The 14,287-nt window shown below is 49.3% G+C and overlaps 1 protein-coding gene across 1 annotated transcript; it reads left to right on the forward strand.

The window, feature by feature from the left end:
• The first annotated feature begins 47 nt into the window (after positions 1 to 47).
• SAMD15 (sterile alpha motif domain containing 15) lies at positions 48 to 13,377 on the forward strand. The gene is made up of 3 exons (XM_090033787.1): positions 48 to 282; positions 1,463 to 1,561; positions 11,289 to 13,377. The coding sequence occupies exons 1-3, from the start codon at positions 181 to 183 to the stop codon at positions 11,652 to 11,654; spliced, it is 567 nt and encodes a 188-aa protein (XP_089889913.1). The 5' UTR covers positions 48 to 180; the 3' UTR covers positions 11,655 to 13,377.
• Positions 13,378 to 14,287: the final 910 nt, after the last annotated feature.

Genomic DNA, 14,287 nt, shown 5'->3' on the forward strand with positions numbered 1-14,287 from the left:
GGTGGGAGCGAGGGGCCGCACGGAAGAGGCGAGGCGGGATGGGGAGCGCGGCCTAAAGCTTCCCGAGGGGTGGGGGGAGGAGAAGGCGGTGACATCATCTCCGGAAGTCCAGATCTCCATGGAGCCCGGGTCCGGAAGGACGCGTTGCCATGGCGCTAGGGCTGGGCCTAGCGGGCGGCGATGGAGCCGGCGCCCGAGCCCGAGCACGGCCCGAGCTGCCTGTCTTGGAGCCCCCGCGAGGTGGCGGCCTGGGTGGCGCGGCTGGGCTTCCCGCAGTACGAGGTGAGGGCCCGCAGGACCAGGGAGCCCTGGGGGGGCGCGGCTACACGTGCATTAACGCACATTAGTTAATGCACATTAAATCTAGTACTTCCGTTGTGAAGTACTAAGAAAATGTGCATTTGCCCCTGTCTTAATGAGCGTTAACTCAACGACACACTTTTTAAGTGACACTTAATGCATATTAACCTACTTTAATGCTCATTAACCAAATAGCACAGAGCGTGTGTAGAGGAAATGGGCCGTAAACTAAAGTGGTGGGTTTTAAAAAACAGCGCTTCAATCTAGGGCTGAACCCCCCATGTCATGCACTCACCCCTCTGACTTACCTGCCTCTCCAGTGGGGAGGGGAGGGGAGGGGAGGGTGAGCTACCAGTGAGCAGAGAGCCCCTGGGCTGTGGTGGGGCTGGTGCTTCCCTTTGCTGCAGCAGCGCCCCTCCAGGCAGCACCTGCCCACAGGCACCAACCTCAGGGGGACACCACAGCTGCGGAGGGAAACACCAGCCCCCTGTGCAGTTTAGGCAGGCTCCGCGGTTTGCAGGGGAATTGGGCTCAGTGCTTTTCTTGGGTGGAGCTGCTTTCCTGAGCTGCTGCCTGCTGAGCCATGCTGCCTGCAGGGCTTCCTGCAGGGCCATGGAGCTGCATGGAGCTTGGTGCTTCGCTCCACAGCTGTAGGGGCAGCAAACTTAAACTCTTTGAAGGAGTTTTAGTTTGGTGTGCCCCAAGTCATTTAAGGCACATTATGCCGCCAAATTTCCTACAGTGGCTGGAATTAATGAGCAATATGTGGCCGAGGCATGCAAACACCAACACTATTAAAATGGTGCAAAAGCATTTAGCCCACTTTAAAGTGTCGTGCAAACACACCTCTCATTTCATCTACACGCAGCCACTGTCTTTTAGTGACACTTTAATCTGCATTAAAATAGGATAGTGCACATTGTGCATGTGTAGATGCGCCCTGGGGTCCATGCAGGGAGCACACCCCTTCAGTGGTTCCCTGAAAAGTCCTAAAGCAGACAGGCTGGGGGCAGGGGCCACCTGGGCCTGGGCCTGGTCCAACCCCTGCCAGAGGTAGGACCAGCCCCCTCCAGTTGTCGCTTCCCAAGTTGGGGCAGGTTTGGGGTGGGAGTGAGGCCCTGTGCCTGCTCGGGCTGGCAGTACTCCCTGGCTCCCCTCACAGGACTGCTTCATCGCCAACAGCATCACAGGCCGCAAGCTGGTCCATGTGCACTGCCGCAGCCTGCCGCAGATGGGCATCACCAGTTTCAAGCACATGAAGGTGAGCAGGGCCTTGGTCCCCCTGGTCCCCCTGAGCTGTGTCGCGTTCCCTCCCACATACACATGCAGACCGGCCCAAGGGAGTGGAGGCTGGGCTGGCAGTGACACAAGGGAAGGTACGCCTCAAAGATTTCTCTCCACACCTTTGCTGAGGCTGTAATGGGAGATCACAGTCCAGGCTTGCTCACGGGGCTTCCTGCATGTACCCATGTTCCAGGAACTGTGCAGAGAAGCTTGTGGCCCTGAGAATTGCAGCCCAGCTGTGGAGGGACTGCCAGGCTGGTGCTTTATGGCATTGCACAGGTGTGATGCAACGGACAAGCCTAAGAACTGCCCCACTGGGGTACAGCAACAGTCCATATAGCCCAGCAGTGGGCCTCTGACAATGGCCCTGTTGAAGTGTCCTGAGACCTCTAACTGCTCCGTGTTGGGTGTCACCTCATTCCTCCTCCAGCTGTCAAAGGGTTGCTAGAAAGACCTTGAGCCCAGAACGAGTCCAGCCTGAATGCCGTTAGCATGGGGCAGTCTCAGGTAAGTGAGCTGAGAAACTTAGGCCCATGATGATACCAAATGACAACCCCAGGTAATACCAAAGGTTAGAGGTCATGACTCAGAGCTTCCGTGTTCCCTGCTGGAGCTGTCCACTGGCATTACCCCCTCCCCTCCCCCAAGTCACCAGCACTCTTATATTGAGACATGTCCCAAGCCTAAAGTTACAACCTTGATGGACCTGTTCTCCATAAATTGGTCTAATCCCTTTTTTAAACTGGCTACACTGTTGGCCTCCATAATGTCCTGTGGCAACTTGTTCCACAAGTTATCATGTGTGGTGTAAAACAGCACTTCTTTTTGTGTATTTTCAAACTTGCCAACTGGTGGTTCCACTGAGTGCTCTCTAATTCTTATCAGTCTTAACAAACAATAGTTTCCTATTCACTTTTTTCCCACTTTTCATGGGCAGCAGCAGGATTGGCACTACTGCAGCCCCAGGAGGCCCCTAGTGTTACCACCAGGATTTCTTTTGCCAGAAACTCCCAAGGATTCACACAGCCCCTAGTCCAATTTGGTATCAAGTGAACTTTAATAGTAACCCCTAATCTTTTTTACAGGTTTCCTCCCTGTAATATGACCTGACAAGTGGTTCCTTCAGGTATTACAGCAGCGACCTTCAGTGATGCTGGCCTTGGATCCTTTGCTGGATGTGTGGGATATTTGTTTCTGGATTTCCGGTTGTTTGAACAAGAATTCCATGGTTGGCCATGCCTCCCCAGGGTGACAGCACGAACACAACAGTATTCCTTTGTTTGTCCACCAACTTTTGTAACTTTCTCACCCCAAATTGTCCAATCCTCAAGTTTCTTACCTCATCCTTTTAGATAAGGTACTCCAACCCTATTCCGTTTTTGCCTTTCTTTCCTTCTAGGGAAACTGCTGTATCTGGTTTGCCTACTGTACCAATCACAGCACTTGCTTTTCTCACTGCCTCTGTACAATTTTAATGCTTAGTTTGGGAAGACCTAAACTCCGGTCATAGATTCATAGATTCATAGATGCTAGGGTCGGAAGGGACCTCAATAGATCATCGAGTCCGACCCCCTGCGTAAGCAGGAAAGAGTGCTGGGCCTACATTACCCCAGCTAGATACACATCTAACCTTCGCTTGAAGACCCCCAGGGTAGGGGAGAGCACCACCTCCCTTGGGAGCCCATTCCAGACCTTGGCCACTCGAACTGTGAAGAAGTTCCTCCTAATATCCAATCTAAATCTGCTCTCTTCCAGCTTGTGGCCATTATTTCTTGTAACCCCCGGGGGGGCCTTGGTGAATAAATACTCACCAATTCCCTTCTGTGCCCCCCCGATGAACTTATAGGCAGCCACCAGGTCGCCTCTCAACCTTCTCTTGCGGAGGCTGAAAAGGTCCAGTTTCTCTAATCTCTCCTCGTAGGGCTTGGCCTGCAGGCCCTTAACCATACGAGTGGCCCTTCTCTGGACCCTCTCCAGGTTATCCGCATCCTTCATGAAGTGCGGCGCCCAGAATTGCACGCAGTACTCCGGCTGCGGTCTGACCAGCGCCTGATAGAGGGGAAGTAACACCTCCTTGGACCTATTTGTCATGCATCTGCTGATGCACGATAAAGTGCCATTGGCTTTTCTGATGGTTTCGTCACACTGCTGACTCATGTTCATCTTGGAGTCCACTAGGACTCCAAGATCCCTTTCCACTTCCGTGCCACCCAGCAGGTCATTTCCTAGGCTGTAGGTGTGCTGGACATTTTTCCTCCCTAGATGCAGCACTTTGCATTTCTCCTTGTTGAACTGCATTCTGTTGTTTTCTGCCCACTTGTCTAACCTGTCCAGGTCTGCTTGCAGCTGCTCCCTGCCCTCCGGCGTGTCCACTTCGCCCCATAGCTTAGTGTCATCTGCAAACTTGGACAGAGTACATTTCACCCCCTCGTCCAAGTCGCTGATGAAGACATTAAAGAGTATCGGTCCAAGCACCGAGCCCTGCGGGACCCCACTGCCCACACTCTTCCAGGTCGAAACCGACCCATCTACCACGACTCTCTGGGTGCGACCCTCCAGCCAATTCTCCACCCACCAGACTGTGCAGTCATCCAAGTCACAGCCCCTTAACTTGTTTACCAGTATGGGGTGGGATACCATATCAAAGGCCTTCCTGAAGTCCAAGTATACGACATCCACCCCTCCTCCTGTGTCGAGGCGTTTTGTGACCTGGTCATAAAAAGAGACTAGATTGGTCAGGCACGATCTGCCTGCCACGAACCCGTGCTGGTTTCCCCTCAGCATAATTTGTCCTGCCGGGCTCTCACAAATGTGAGCCTTGATGATTTTTTCAAAGATTTTGCCAAGGATGGAGGTGAGACTGACTGGCCTATAGTTACCCGGGTCCTCCTTCCTCCCCTTCTTGAAAATGGGAACCACATTGGCCCTTTTCCAGTCCTCCGGGACTTGACCCGTGCGCCACGAGCGTTCAAATATTCCCGCCAGTGGCTCTGCAATGATGTCGGCCAGTGCCTTCAGTACCCTCGGATGGAGCTCATCCGGGCCTGCCGACTTAAAGGCATCCAGTTCTTCTAAGTGACCCTGCACCACCTCAGGGTCCACGCATGGAAGTCTGGTGCCTTGCTGCTGCCTCCCTACACTCCCAGTGAGAGACTTGTCACGCCTCTCGCTTAGGAACACTGAGGCGAAGAACTCGTTGAGGAGTTCAGCCTTGTCCCCTCTGTCCGTCACCAATTGTTTCTGCCCATTTAGCAGGGGTCCTATTTCTCCCTGGGCCTTCCTTTTACTCCCTATATATCTAAAAAACAATTTCTTATTGTCTTTTACTTGGGTTGCCATCCTCAGCTCCATGGTAGCTTTGGCCTGTCTAACTGCCTCCCTACAAGCACGAGCAGAAGAGGTATATTCCTCTTTGGTGATCTCTCCCTGTTTCCACTTTTTATGTGCTCCCCTTTTGGCCCTTAGTCTGCCCTGGATTTCTCTGGTCAGCCAGGGAAGCCTCCTGGCCCCTTTCCCTCTTTTACCTCGCACGGGGATCGTCTCGCTTTGTGCTCGAAGGATAGCTTCCTTAAGGCACAGCCACCCTTCTTGGGCTCCCATCATTTCAAAACTACTACTCTGCAGTGCATCCTTCACTAATCGCCTGAGTTCACTGAAATCAGCTTTCCTAAAGTCCAGCACGTTCACCCTACTGGTTACCTTACCCACTCGACGCCTTATGTTGAATTGTACTTTTAGGTGATCACTGTCCCCCAGATGGCTACTGATCTGTAGGTCCCCTACTATGTCATCCCCCGTTGCCAATACCAGATCCAGTAAGGCATTCCCCGTAGTGGGACCATGTACCTCCTGCGTCAGGTGGAGGTCCTGTACACAGGTTAGAAACCTGCATAAGCGGTGGGACTTTGCTGTCTGTGTCTCCCAGCAGATGTCCGGGTAGTTTAGGTCCCCCATGACCACCGCCTCTTTAGCTTTTATGGTCTCCGAGAGTTGCCTCAGGAGCCCCAAATCTATTTCTTCCCCTTGATGTGGGGGTCTGTAGCAGACCCCTACCACCAAATCCTTTTCTCCTTGCCCCCCATGTAGCCTAACCCACAGTCCTTCTACTTCCTCATCCTTTGATTCTGTCTTGATGAGGGTTGATGTATATTGCTCCTTAACATAGAGCGCAACCCCTCCCCCCCTTTTCCCCACTCTGTCCTTTCTACAATCTATAGCCCTCAATATGTACCGCCCAGTCGTGGGATGAATCCCACCAGGTTTCCGTCAGCCCCACTAAGTCGTAGTCGTTTAGTGCAACCAGGAGCGCTAGTTCATCCTGCTTGTTCCCCATGCTCCTAGCATTAGTATATAGGCACTTGAGCCCTGTGACTGGTGCTTTTGCTACCCCCTCGCTCCAAGTCCTAAAGGGCTTTTTGTCTCTAACCTTCCCGTTTCTTACCTGTGCCGTATTGCTGTCCACCCCCTGTCTTTCACGTTCCCAAAGCTCTCTTTCTTCAGGCTGGGCTGTCCTTGTGGGTGCCACCTGGTTTGGTGGTCCACAGCCTCCCCCACCCTCATCTTCCCCTCCCCCCGACGAGCCTAGTTTAAAGCCCGCCGGAGGAGATCTGCCAACCTGGAAGAAAACACACGCTTACCTTTGGGGGACAGGTGAAGCCCATCCCAGCTGAGCATGTCCCTCGTTGTAATGTGTGGGTCATTGTCCAGGAAGCCGAAGCCTGCCTCAAGACACCACTGCCGAAGCCGCCAGTTGGTCTCTCGGATGCAGTTCTCATGCCGTCTTCCGCGTCCGTTCACTGGTAGGATGGAAGAGAATACCACCTGTGCACCGAATTCCCTCAGCACACCGCCCAAAGCCTGGTAGTCTGCCATCAGGTGATCGGGGGTTCTCCTGGCTGCATCATTAGTACCCACATGGACAAGGACCATGGGGTAGTAATCGGTGGGCTTGATCCTGGCCTGGATTACCTCCGTCACATCCCGAATCTTAGCTCCAGGCAGGCAGTAGACCTCTCGTGCTGAAGGGTCCTGGCGACAAATGGGCCCTTCCGTACCTCTCAGGATGGAATCGCCTATGACGAGCACGCGTCTCCTCCTCTTCTGGGTCCTCTCGGATCTCTTGATCTCTTAGGATGTTAGGGTTGGAAGAGACCTCAATAGATCATCGAGTCCAACCCCCTGCATAGGCAAGAAAGAGTGCTGGGTTCAGGTGACCCTAGCCAGATGCCCATCTAACCTCCTCTTGAAGACTCCCAGGGTAGGGGAGAGACCTTATTCCAGATTTTGGCCACTCTACCTGTGAAGAAGTTCTTCCCAATGTCCAGTTTAAATCTGCTCTCTGCTAGCTTATGGCCATTATTTCTTGTAACCCTCAGGGGTGCCTTGGTGAGTAGAGCTTCACCAATTCCCTTCTGTACCCCCATGATGAATTTATAGGCAGCCACAAGGTTGCCTCTCAGCCTTCTCTTGTGGAGGCTGAAGAGGTCCAGGTGCCCTAGTCTCTCCTCCTAGGGCTTGTCCTGCCTGCCCTTAACCATATGAATGGCCCTTCTCTGGACCCTCTCCATGTTATCCACATCCCTCTTAAAGTGTGGCGCCCAAAACTGGACACAGTATTCCAACTACGGTCTGACCAGTACCTGATAGAGGGGAAGTATCACCTCCTTGGTTCTGTTTGTCATGCATCTGCTGATGCATGATAAAGTGCAGTTAGCTTTGCTGATAAATTTGTCACACTGACGACTTATGTTCATCTTGCAGTCTACTAGGACTCCGAGATCCCTTTCTGCTTCCGTGCTGCCAAGCAGGTCATTTCCTAAGCAGTAGGTGTGCTGGACATTTTTCCTCCCTAGGTGCAGCACTTTGCATTTCTCCTTGTTAAATTGCATTCTATTGTTTTCTGCCCATTTGTCCAACCTGTCCAGGTCTGCCTGTAGTTGTTCCCTACCTTCCAGTGTGGTCAGAAAGCCTTAGCATAACTGAGTTTGCCTGCTACACTAAGGACCCCAGGTAAGGCTGCTGGGTCCACCCCAGTGCTGGTCCCAACTGCTCCTACCCACCCAGGATAACCTGCCACGTACCAGAGGGCACATCATAGGCATTCCCCAGGGACAACTAGCAGCAGCACAAGGTGTGCCACTGCTAGTTGTCCCAAGGGAACCAAACGTCCAGGCTTGTGTGGGTGCAACCAAGAAGTCCTAGTCTTTTTAGTCTTTTCTTGTGTGGAACAGTTTTGTACCACTGATGATCTTTGTTGCTTTTCTCTATCTTTCCTGGTTTTGTTGCATCCTTTTTGAGATGGGGTGACCAGAACTGAAGAGGGCCAAGAAGTTTGGATCAGCACCTAAATTTCTGGAAGCCCTAGTGTGAACTTCCAGTTTCTTCTATGTTTGCCCACCCTTAAGTGTGTATATAGGGAGAACAAGGAATCTAATTTTCCCTGGTAGAGTTACTGACTATTACTAACTGTATATGCAAAATACTCTAACTAAAGGATCAGTAAAACAGATAAGAAGAAAAGCCCGGAAGGAATTCTGACTTAGTGCTTTAGGAATGGAAAGCGCCAAGTATCATTAGAGGTTCCTTATGCCACCTCTCATGGAAAGTTCCATGGATGAAAGCAGGTTCCACACCCCACACAGGTCAGAGCTTTCAGGAGAGCTCTGAGCATGTGTGGAACATGTAGATGCTGTCCAAGAATAAAGATCTGTATTGAGATTATTGAGGGTAACTTCAAAAGCTTTAGGTGGAAGGCAATAACAGAATTGGACAGCTGCTGAAGAATTTCAGCACTTTTGTGAGTTCCTTCAAGTCCCATTTTATAAATGTGAAATAGGGGCCCAGAAAACACAGTCTGGTCAAAGTCATGTAGTCACCTGAAACAGACCCAGAAACAGAACATCAGTGTTCAGCCCCTGTATGGTGCTTCAACCACAGGGCTATCCACTATTCCTCATTTTCAAGGAATGGATGACAAACTTAAGTAATACTAATTTAAATAATAAGATTTGAACCTTTTTAAATCCCAGAAGGGGAAAATGCAGTAAAAAGGTTTCCTGGTAAGACATTAGAGACAAATAAAAGGGTTATATTTTCAATGTGCCTAATGAAAATATTTTCTAGAAGAGAAAAGCCCTTTAGAGAATAAAGAGAAGGTACAAAGAGGAGCTAATCATCTGGTTCCTGTTGATTTAAGGAAGGCTGAGTACTTAGCTGTATTTCTTTTCAAAGATACCCTGGCTGAAGTTTTCACATAGGCTGTTGGATAGAAAATGGGACAAAGGACCTCACAAATGCTGATTCCACGTGACATTGGATGAGTCTTTTAAGATAGGCCTTCCAAAAGTGGGTGCTTTAAACAAAACATTTAACTTTGTTTTGTTAGACATCTAAGCATTATTGACCTAAGGTCTAGATGGATTCATAATACATTGCAGGGGTGTAGGTTGTAGTTGTGTTGGTTTAAGGACATAGGCAGACAAGGTTCTTTGGGTGAATCTGATATCTTTTATGAGATCAACTTAAATAGTTGGGAAAAGATTTTTTCAAAGCAAGCTTTTGGGTTTAAAAACCCTTCGTCATGCTGAGGAAGTTTCAGCAGTTGGTGTGTGGTCTTGCTGGATGGAATGTGCATTACAGGTGTTTAAGTCATGGGAGGATCAGCCCTGCCAAAAGTCATTTTACTAATTTGGGTGGGTAACTGAAAGCAGTATGGGATGAATGTTTGTGCTAGGTAGGACTCTTAGTCTAGGATCACATAGAAGTATTTCTTTTTCTGTTGTGAAAAAGAGCTGCCTGACTGCATTCTTATAGACTGCAGAGTCTGTGAATTTCCCTTGAATGCATCAGAAAGCAGGGACTGTTTGTGTAGAGCCATCATAATTTGGCCTTAATTCTTTATTATTTACAGTTGCTTTCTGCTGAAGTCACAAGGTAGATGTTCAAACACTGAGCAGCATGCAAGCTGCAAGAGATAAAATCTTTCTGCTCCAGGGTGGAGTTGTGAATATTGTGTTCTTTCTGTAGTAACACACCCAAAAGTATGTGGGCCAACCTTATTCCTGCCTGGCTGAACAGTCCTAAGTCTTTAATTCTAAATGATATTTGCCTTGGGTGGTGGCATAGGGGCCAGGCCACAAACTTTCATGAGATCTATGGCAAGCAAGAGGAAGAAAGGAGAAATCATCACATAATTTTTCAAAGGGCAGCCACTAAGCTCTTATAGTCCTGGCAGATACAGCTGCACTCTGCAGATTATTTGTGCTTCTGTCTCTTACTCTTCAGATGAAGATTCCAGATATTTTACACAGTCATTAAGCTTTGTCCTGCTCCAGTCCCACTTCAGCTGTCTCTGGAATAACACGTGGCAGCTGGTTAACAATGCAGAGTCAAGATAAACTCTTGTTTGAAATAGGATTAGTAGTCAAATAGCATCTCCAATGGAACGTGCTGGAGAAATTCCTTCAGAGACCATTACAGGCTGGGGTTTGGCTTTCTGTTTCACCACTTCATGAATTTTAAAAGGAAGGATTTCAAAATGTAGAAGTTTGGAAAAGAGGGTCTATGCAGAGTGACATGCACTCCTAGGTAGTATTTTCTGAGGCCTCCAAATGACTTGGAATCCCAGTAATTTTCAGTGGAAATAAAAAATTGCACCTTTTGCAATCACATAAGACAGCTTCTTTTCTAGTAGGTACCAGGTGCAGCCTAAGTGTAGTACTGTCTGGCACTAGAGGGGCAGGATGAGGTGCTCAGTAGTAAAACATGGGGTGCTTGATAATTTGGTTTATTTTCACCCTGGCCTAGACAAATAGGAAGAAAATGCCTCAGGACACCAGAATTGCCTTTATAAGTAGGGGTCTACATAAATCACTGGGGGACATGCCAATTTTCACAGGTTAATTGTAGTGTAAAGTTTCAATTCTGGGATCATTTTGTGGCAGCCCCGCCCCCCAGCACAGATTGGCAGAGAGGCCCTGGGGGGGCAGGAGGGATGAGGGGGTGGCCACTATCTTGATTGCTGGCTGCCCATCGTGTGGCCCTGCCCCTCAATGCTTATTGACAGAGAGGCCCCAAGGGAAGGAGAGGCAAGGGGGCAGCTGCCATCTTGTCTGCAGCCCTTCATGCTGCCCAGCTAGCTGGAGCCTTCCCTTCCCAGCAGTGAGGACCACTGGAGCCAGCATTTTATTTTTATTAAGTTTTTCTCTGTTGTTGATTTCATGGATTTCTCTGTTGTTGATTTCACTGTTTCTCCAAAACTATGAATTAAGTAGGTCCCTATTGATAAATCAGGATGGCCCATTGACATTTGACAACCATAAACTTAACAAATCTTGCCAATTCTTCTGTAGTAGACAAAATAGCATGAAGTTCACTCCCCTCGAGCTGTGCTTACTCTGCAAATGCCAATAGGCATCAAAGAAACCAATCAACAGCCACTTTTGGCACTTTAGGCAGCAGATCTGACTCAAACAGATGGAATAAACCTGTGAGATTATCAGAATTTATTCTTCCACTGGCACTCTCCTAATCTCACCTGCACTCCAGGCTCTCTGTTTGCTTCATTTCAGAGCATGAAGGGGAACTGTTATCAAATCAGAATGTGTAGGAATCCCTGTCAGCACTACTGGGCAGTAAAGAGTTTTTCTGCTTTAGCCACTGCCTCCAGGTCAGGATCCCTGATGTTCCAAATTCTTGCATTTCAGGAGATTTCAAGGCATGTGCGGGAGCTGCTGGGGATTACAGAGCCTCTCTGGAGCAGAAGCATTGCCCTCCCCTACAGGGACAACATTGGCTTGTTTCTAGAATGCAAAGCCCCAACTGGCAAGACAGCAGATGCCCTCACCTTCTCCCAGTTTGTCCATGAAGCAGGACTGAAACCGTATGCCACAACTACATCTTTGCAAAAAGCCAAAACTGATGTGAACACAGACAATCCCACCATTTCCCCATGCATCCAAGAAGCAGAAACAGAGCCACATGCTACAATTCCAGCCTCAGAAACAGATCAAGCTACTGGACAAACCAAGTCTTTTGCTGCATCTCTGGCTGTCCCATCTTCTTCATATTAAAGAAAAGGTGCTTTACTGCTCTTGTTTAGTGTGCACACTGTGCTCAGCCTTGTGTAGTCTCTTCCCTGAAGAGCTTGCACATAAACACTTGTTCGTAGAGAAACGCCTTTGGGACACTGCCAGGCACCGAACTCGTTGTCCTCAGTTCAGTGTTGTGATTCTAAAACTCCCCCACCCTCCTCCACCTGTACTTGAAAGAGTTACAAATGGCACAGTTGGTGCAAGCAGCACTGAACAGTAAGGGAGTTGAGGGCTGGACATCAAGAATATTATAACTGAGACTGAAGAGGGAATGTTAGGAGTGAGAACTGATTTGATGGACTGGGCAGGATACTAGGGCATCACCCTTGTTTGGGAGAAAAACACTGGGCAATCGAGTGAGCCTTTTAATGTCAATCACATGTCTTACAAGTAGCACCTTCTGCACCAAAGTACTACATTGCATGTTGGTTTAGTCTTGATCCAAAGGAAAAAGTACTCCTGACTGAATCATCATCAGCAGGGATTTCTTTGAGAAACACTCCCCAACCCTCCCCAGCCAAATAATGAACAACCTAATCCCACTTAATTTGAGAGATCCAATTAAATTAAAATCCATGTGGGTTGGGACTGCAGCCATTAAAAGACCCTAAACTGCTTCAACAGAGAAAAGTCCAGCAGGTTAATTGAACTGAGGGATTAGGACAAGATGACATTTCAGTATTGGTGTATTACTCAGGTTGGCAACTGGGGGTATTTGAGAAGGCCCTAGGGGTTATGTGCAGGCGGGTGGGGATGGAGCACCACCACGCACCATCCTGCACTGCTGCACAGGTGCTGCTCGCCCAGCCGGATGCAGGAAGTAAGGAAGCTTGCACGCCGCAGCTGCCGACACTCTGCGTTCAGCTGCATGTCGCCACCCCTCCCTCCCGTGCTCCACCACCGGGGGTACACTGCTCTATGTCCAGCCGCCAGAGGTACATTGATCCAAAAAGGTTGAACCCCCTGGTTTATTAGACGACCAAGAGGTGTCAGGAACTCTCAGATGCAAACTCTGTTTTGTACTGAGGTCGCTAATCCACAGTGTTAGATTCTAAGCTGGGGCATCCAACCTTTTTTGAATGTGGGGCTGGATCACAAACTTTTTATAACCCAGTGGGCCTGTGAACCATATTCAAAGACCTCACAGGAAGTGGTATCACATCAGGATGTTAGAAATATTATTAAAAATGCATTATCAATAGCAGATTTAGAAAAAACACAGCTGCTAGCCCTCCTTGTCTCCTTAATGGGAGAGGGAAGGGGGGGGTTGGAAATTGAAGCGAAAACTACCAAAGGCTCTTTGTACTAAGGTATCACTCTCTCTTTGTTCTGCAAATTTACTATCTCTTTGTTACACTAAATCACACTTTCTTTCATGGCTCCCACATTTCTTAGGCTAAGATAAGAGTAATTGCCATTTTAGCCTTCAGGTTGAACCTTGAGTAACCTTGGGTCCCTTCTAAGCACGCGCAATAACCTAATACATATTAAGCCTATCCGCCCCGCATACTTAAGTAGTTAATTATAATGCACATGGGACGTATGAAGCGACATGTTTACATATATGTTTGTATGAACCGGAAATGAGTTGTAAGAGTTCCTGTTTCTGTACACGTGCCAGAAGAGAGGGGATAAAAGCCTGCTAATGATTGCTCCCGGGGGGCAGAGGGTTTTGATCTTTTGTCTTCTCTCTCTGACCCTATTTGCAAATATATACCCTTTTGTATCACCAACAATGTGTGCCTGAAGGATCATTAATATTCATTGAGCCTCCAAAGAAACTAACCGAGAGAGAGTTTTTTTTACCTCAAGGATGTGATGTCGCATGACCTTTGACACCAATGAAGTTGCAGGAAGTGACAATGAAATGGGTCTAACCAGGTCAAAACTCTCCCTCTGCAGCATCTACCTCTGCCACTGTTCAGGACAGGACACTGAGCTAGATGAGCCATGGGGTGGACCAAGCATGGCACTTTTATGCTCTTATATTCTTTGGCTGAGCTTCCAAACTATGGCTGAGATTTGCAAAAAGGGGTAGATAGGCATGTTACAAAGTTGTCATAAAAGATTTAGAGCCCTCTAAATCCCATTCGTTTTAATGGAAGTTGGCCTTTGGACTCAGCTTTGAAAATCTCAGCCCAAGGTGCCAACCAAGTAAGTCAAAATATAGTTTGCATTTCTATGCAGTGGATCTATGTGGGGCTCTCCAAGCATTTTATAAACATTAAATGAACCTCGGGATGAGCCCAGCCGGAGCGGGGGCTCAGCTCTACTTTCCCCTACCTGTGCTGCTCAGTCCCGAGTGGCACACGGCTCCGCCGCAGCTTCTGCTGGCCGGTGTCGACCCGGGCGGGTCCGTCCCATCCGGAGCAGCACGTACCTAAGCTGGTTTCCCACGTGCTGCTGGGGGCAGGAGGAGCCCGGCCGAGTCGGCACCGGCCAGCAGAAGCGGCGGCGGAGCCGTGTGCCGCTCGGGGCTGACGGGCGCAGGTAGGGGGAAAATGCAACTGAGCCCCCGCTGCTCCGGCCGGGCCCGTCCCGTCCCGTCCCGTCCCGTCCCGAGCGGCACACAGTCCGCCACTGCTTCTGCTGGCCGGTGCTGACCCAGCCGG

The sequence above is a fragment of the Crocodylus siamensis genome, chromosome 2 (assembly GCF_052110815.1).
Source record: "Crocodylus siamensis isolate JL-2025a chromosome 2, ASM5211081v1, whole genome shotgun sequence".
Classification (NCBI taxonomy): Eukaryota; Metazoa; Chordata; order Crocodylia; family Crocodylidae; genus Crocodylus; species Crocodylus siamensis.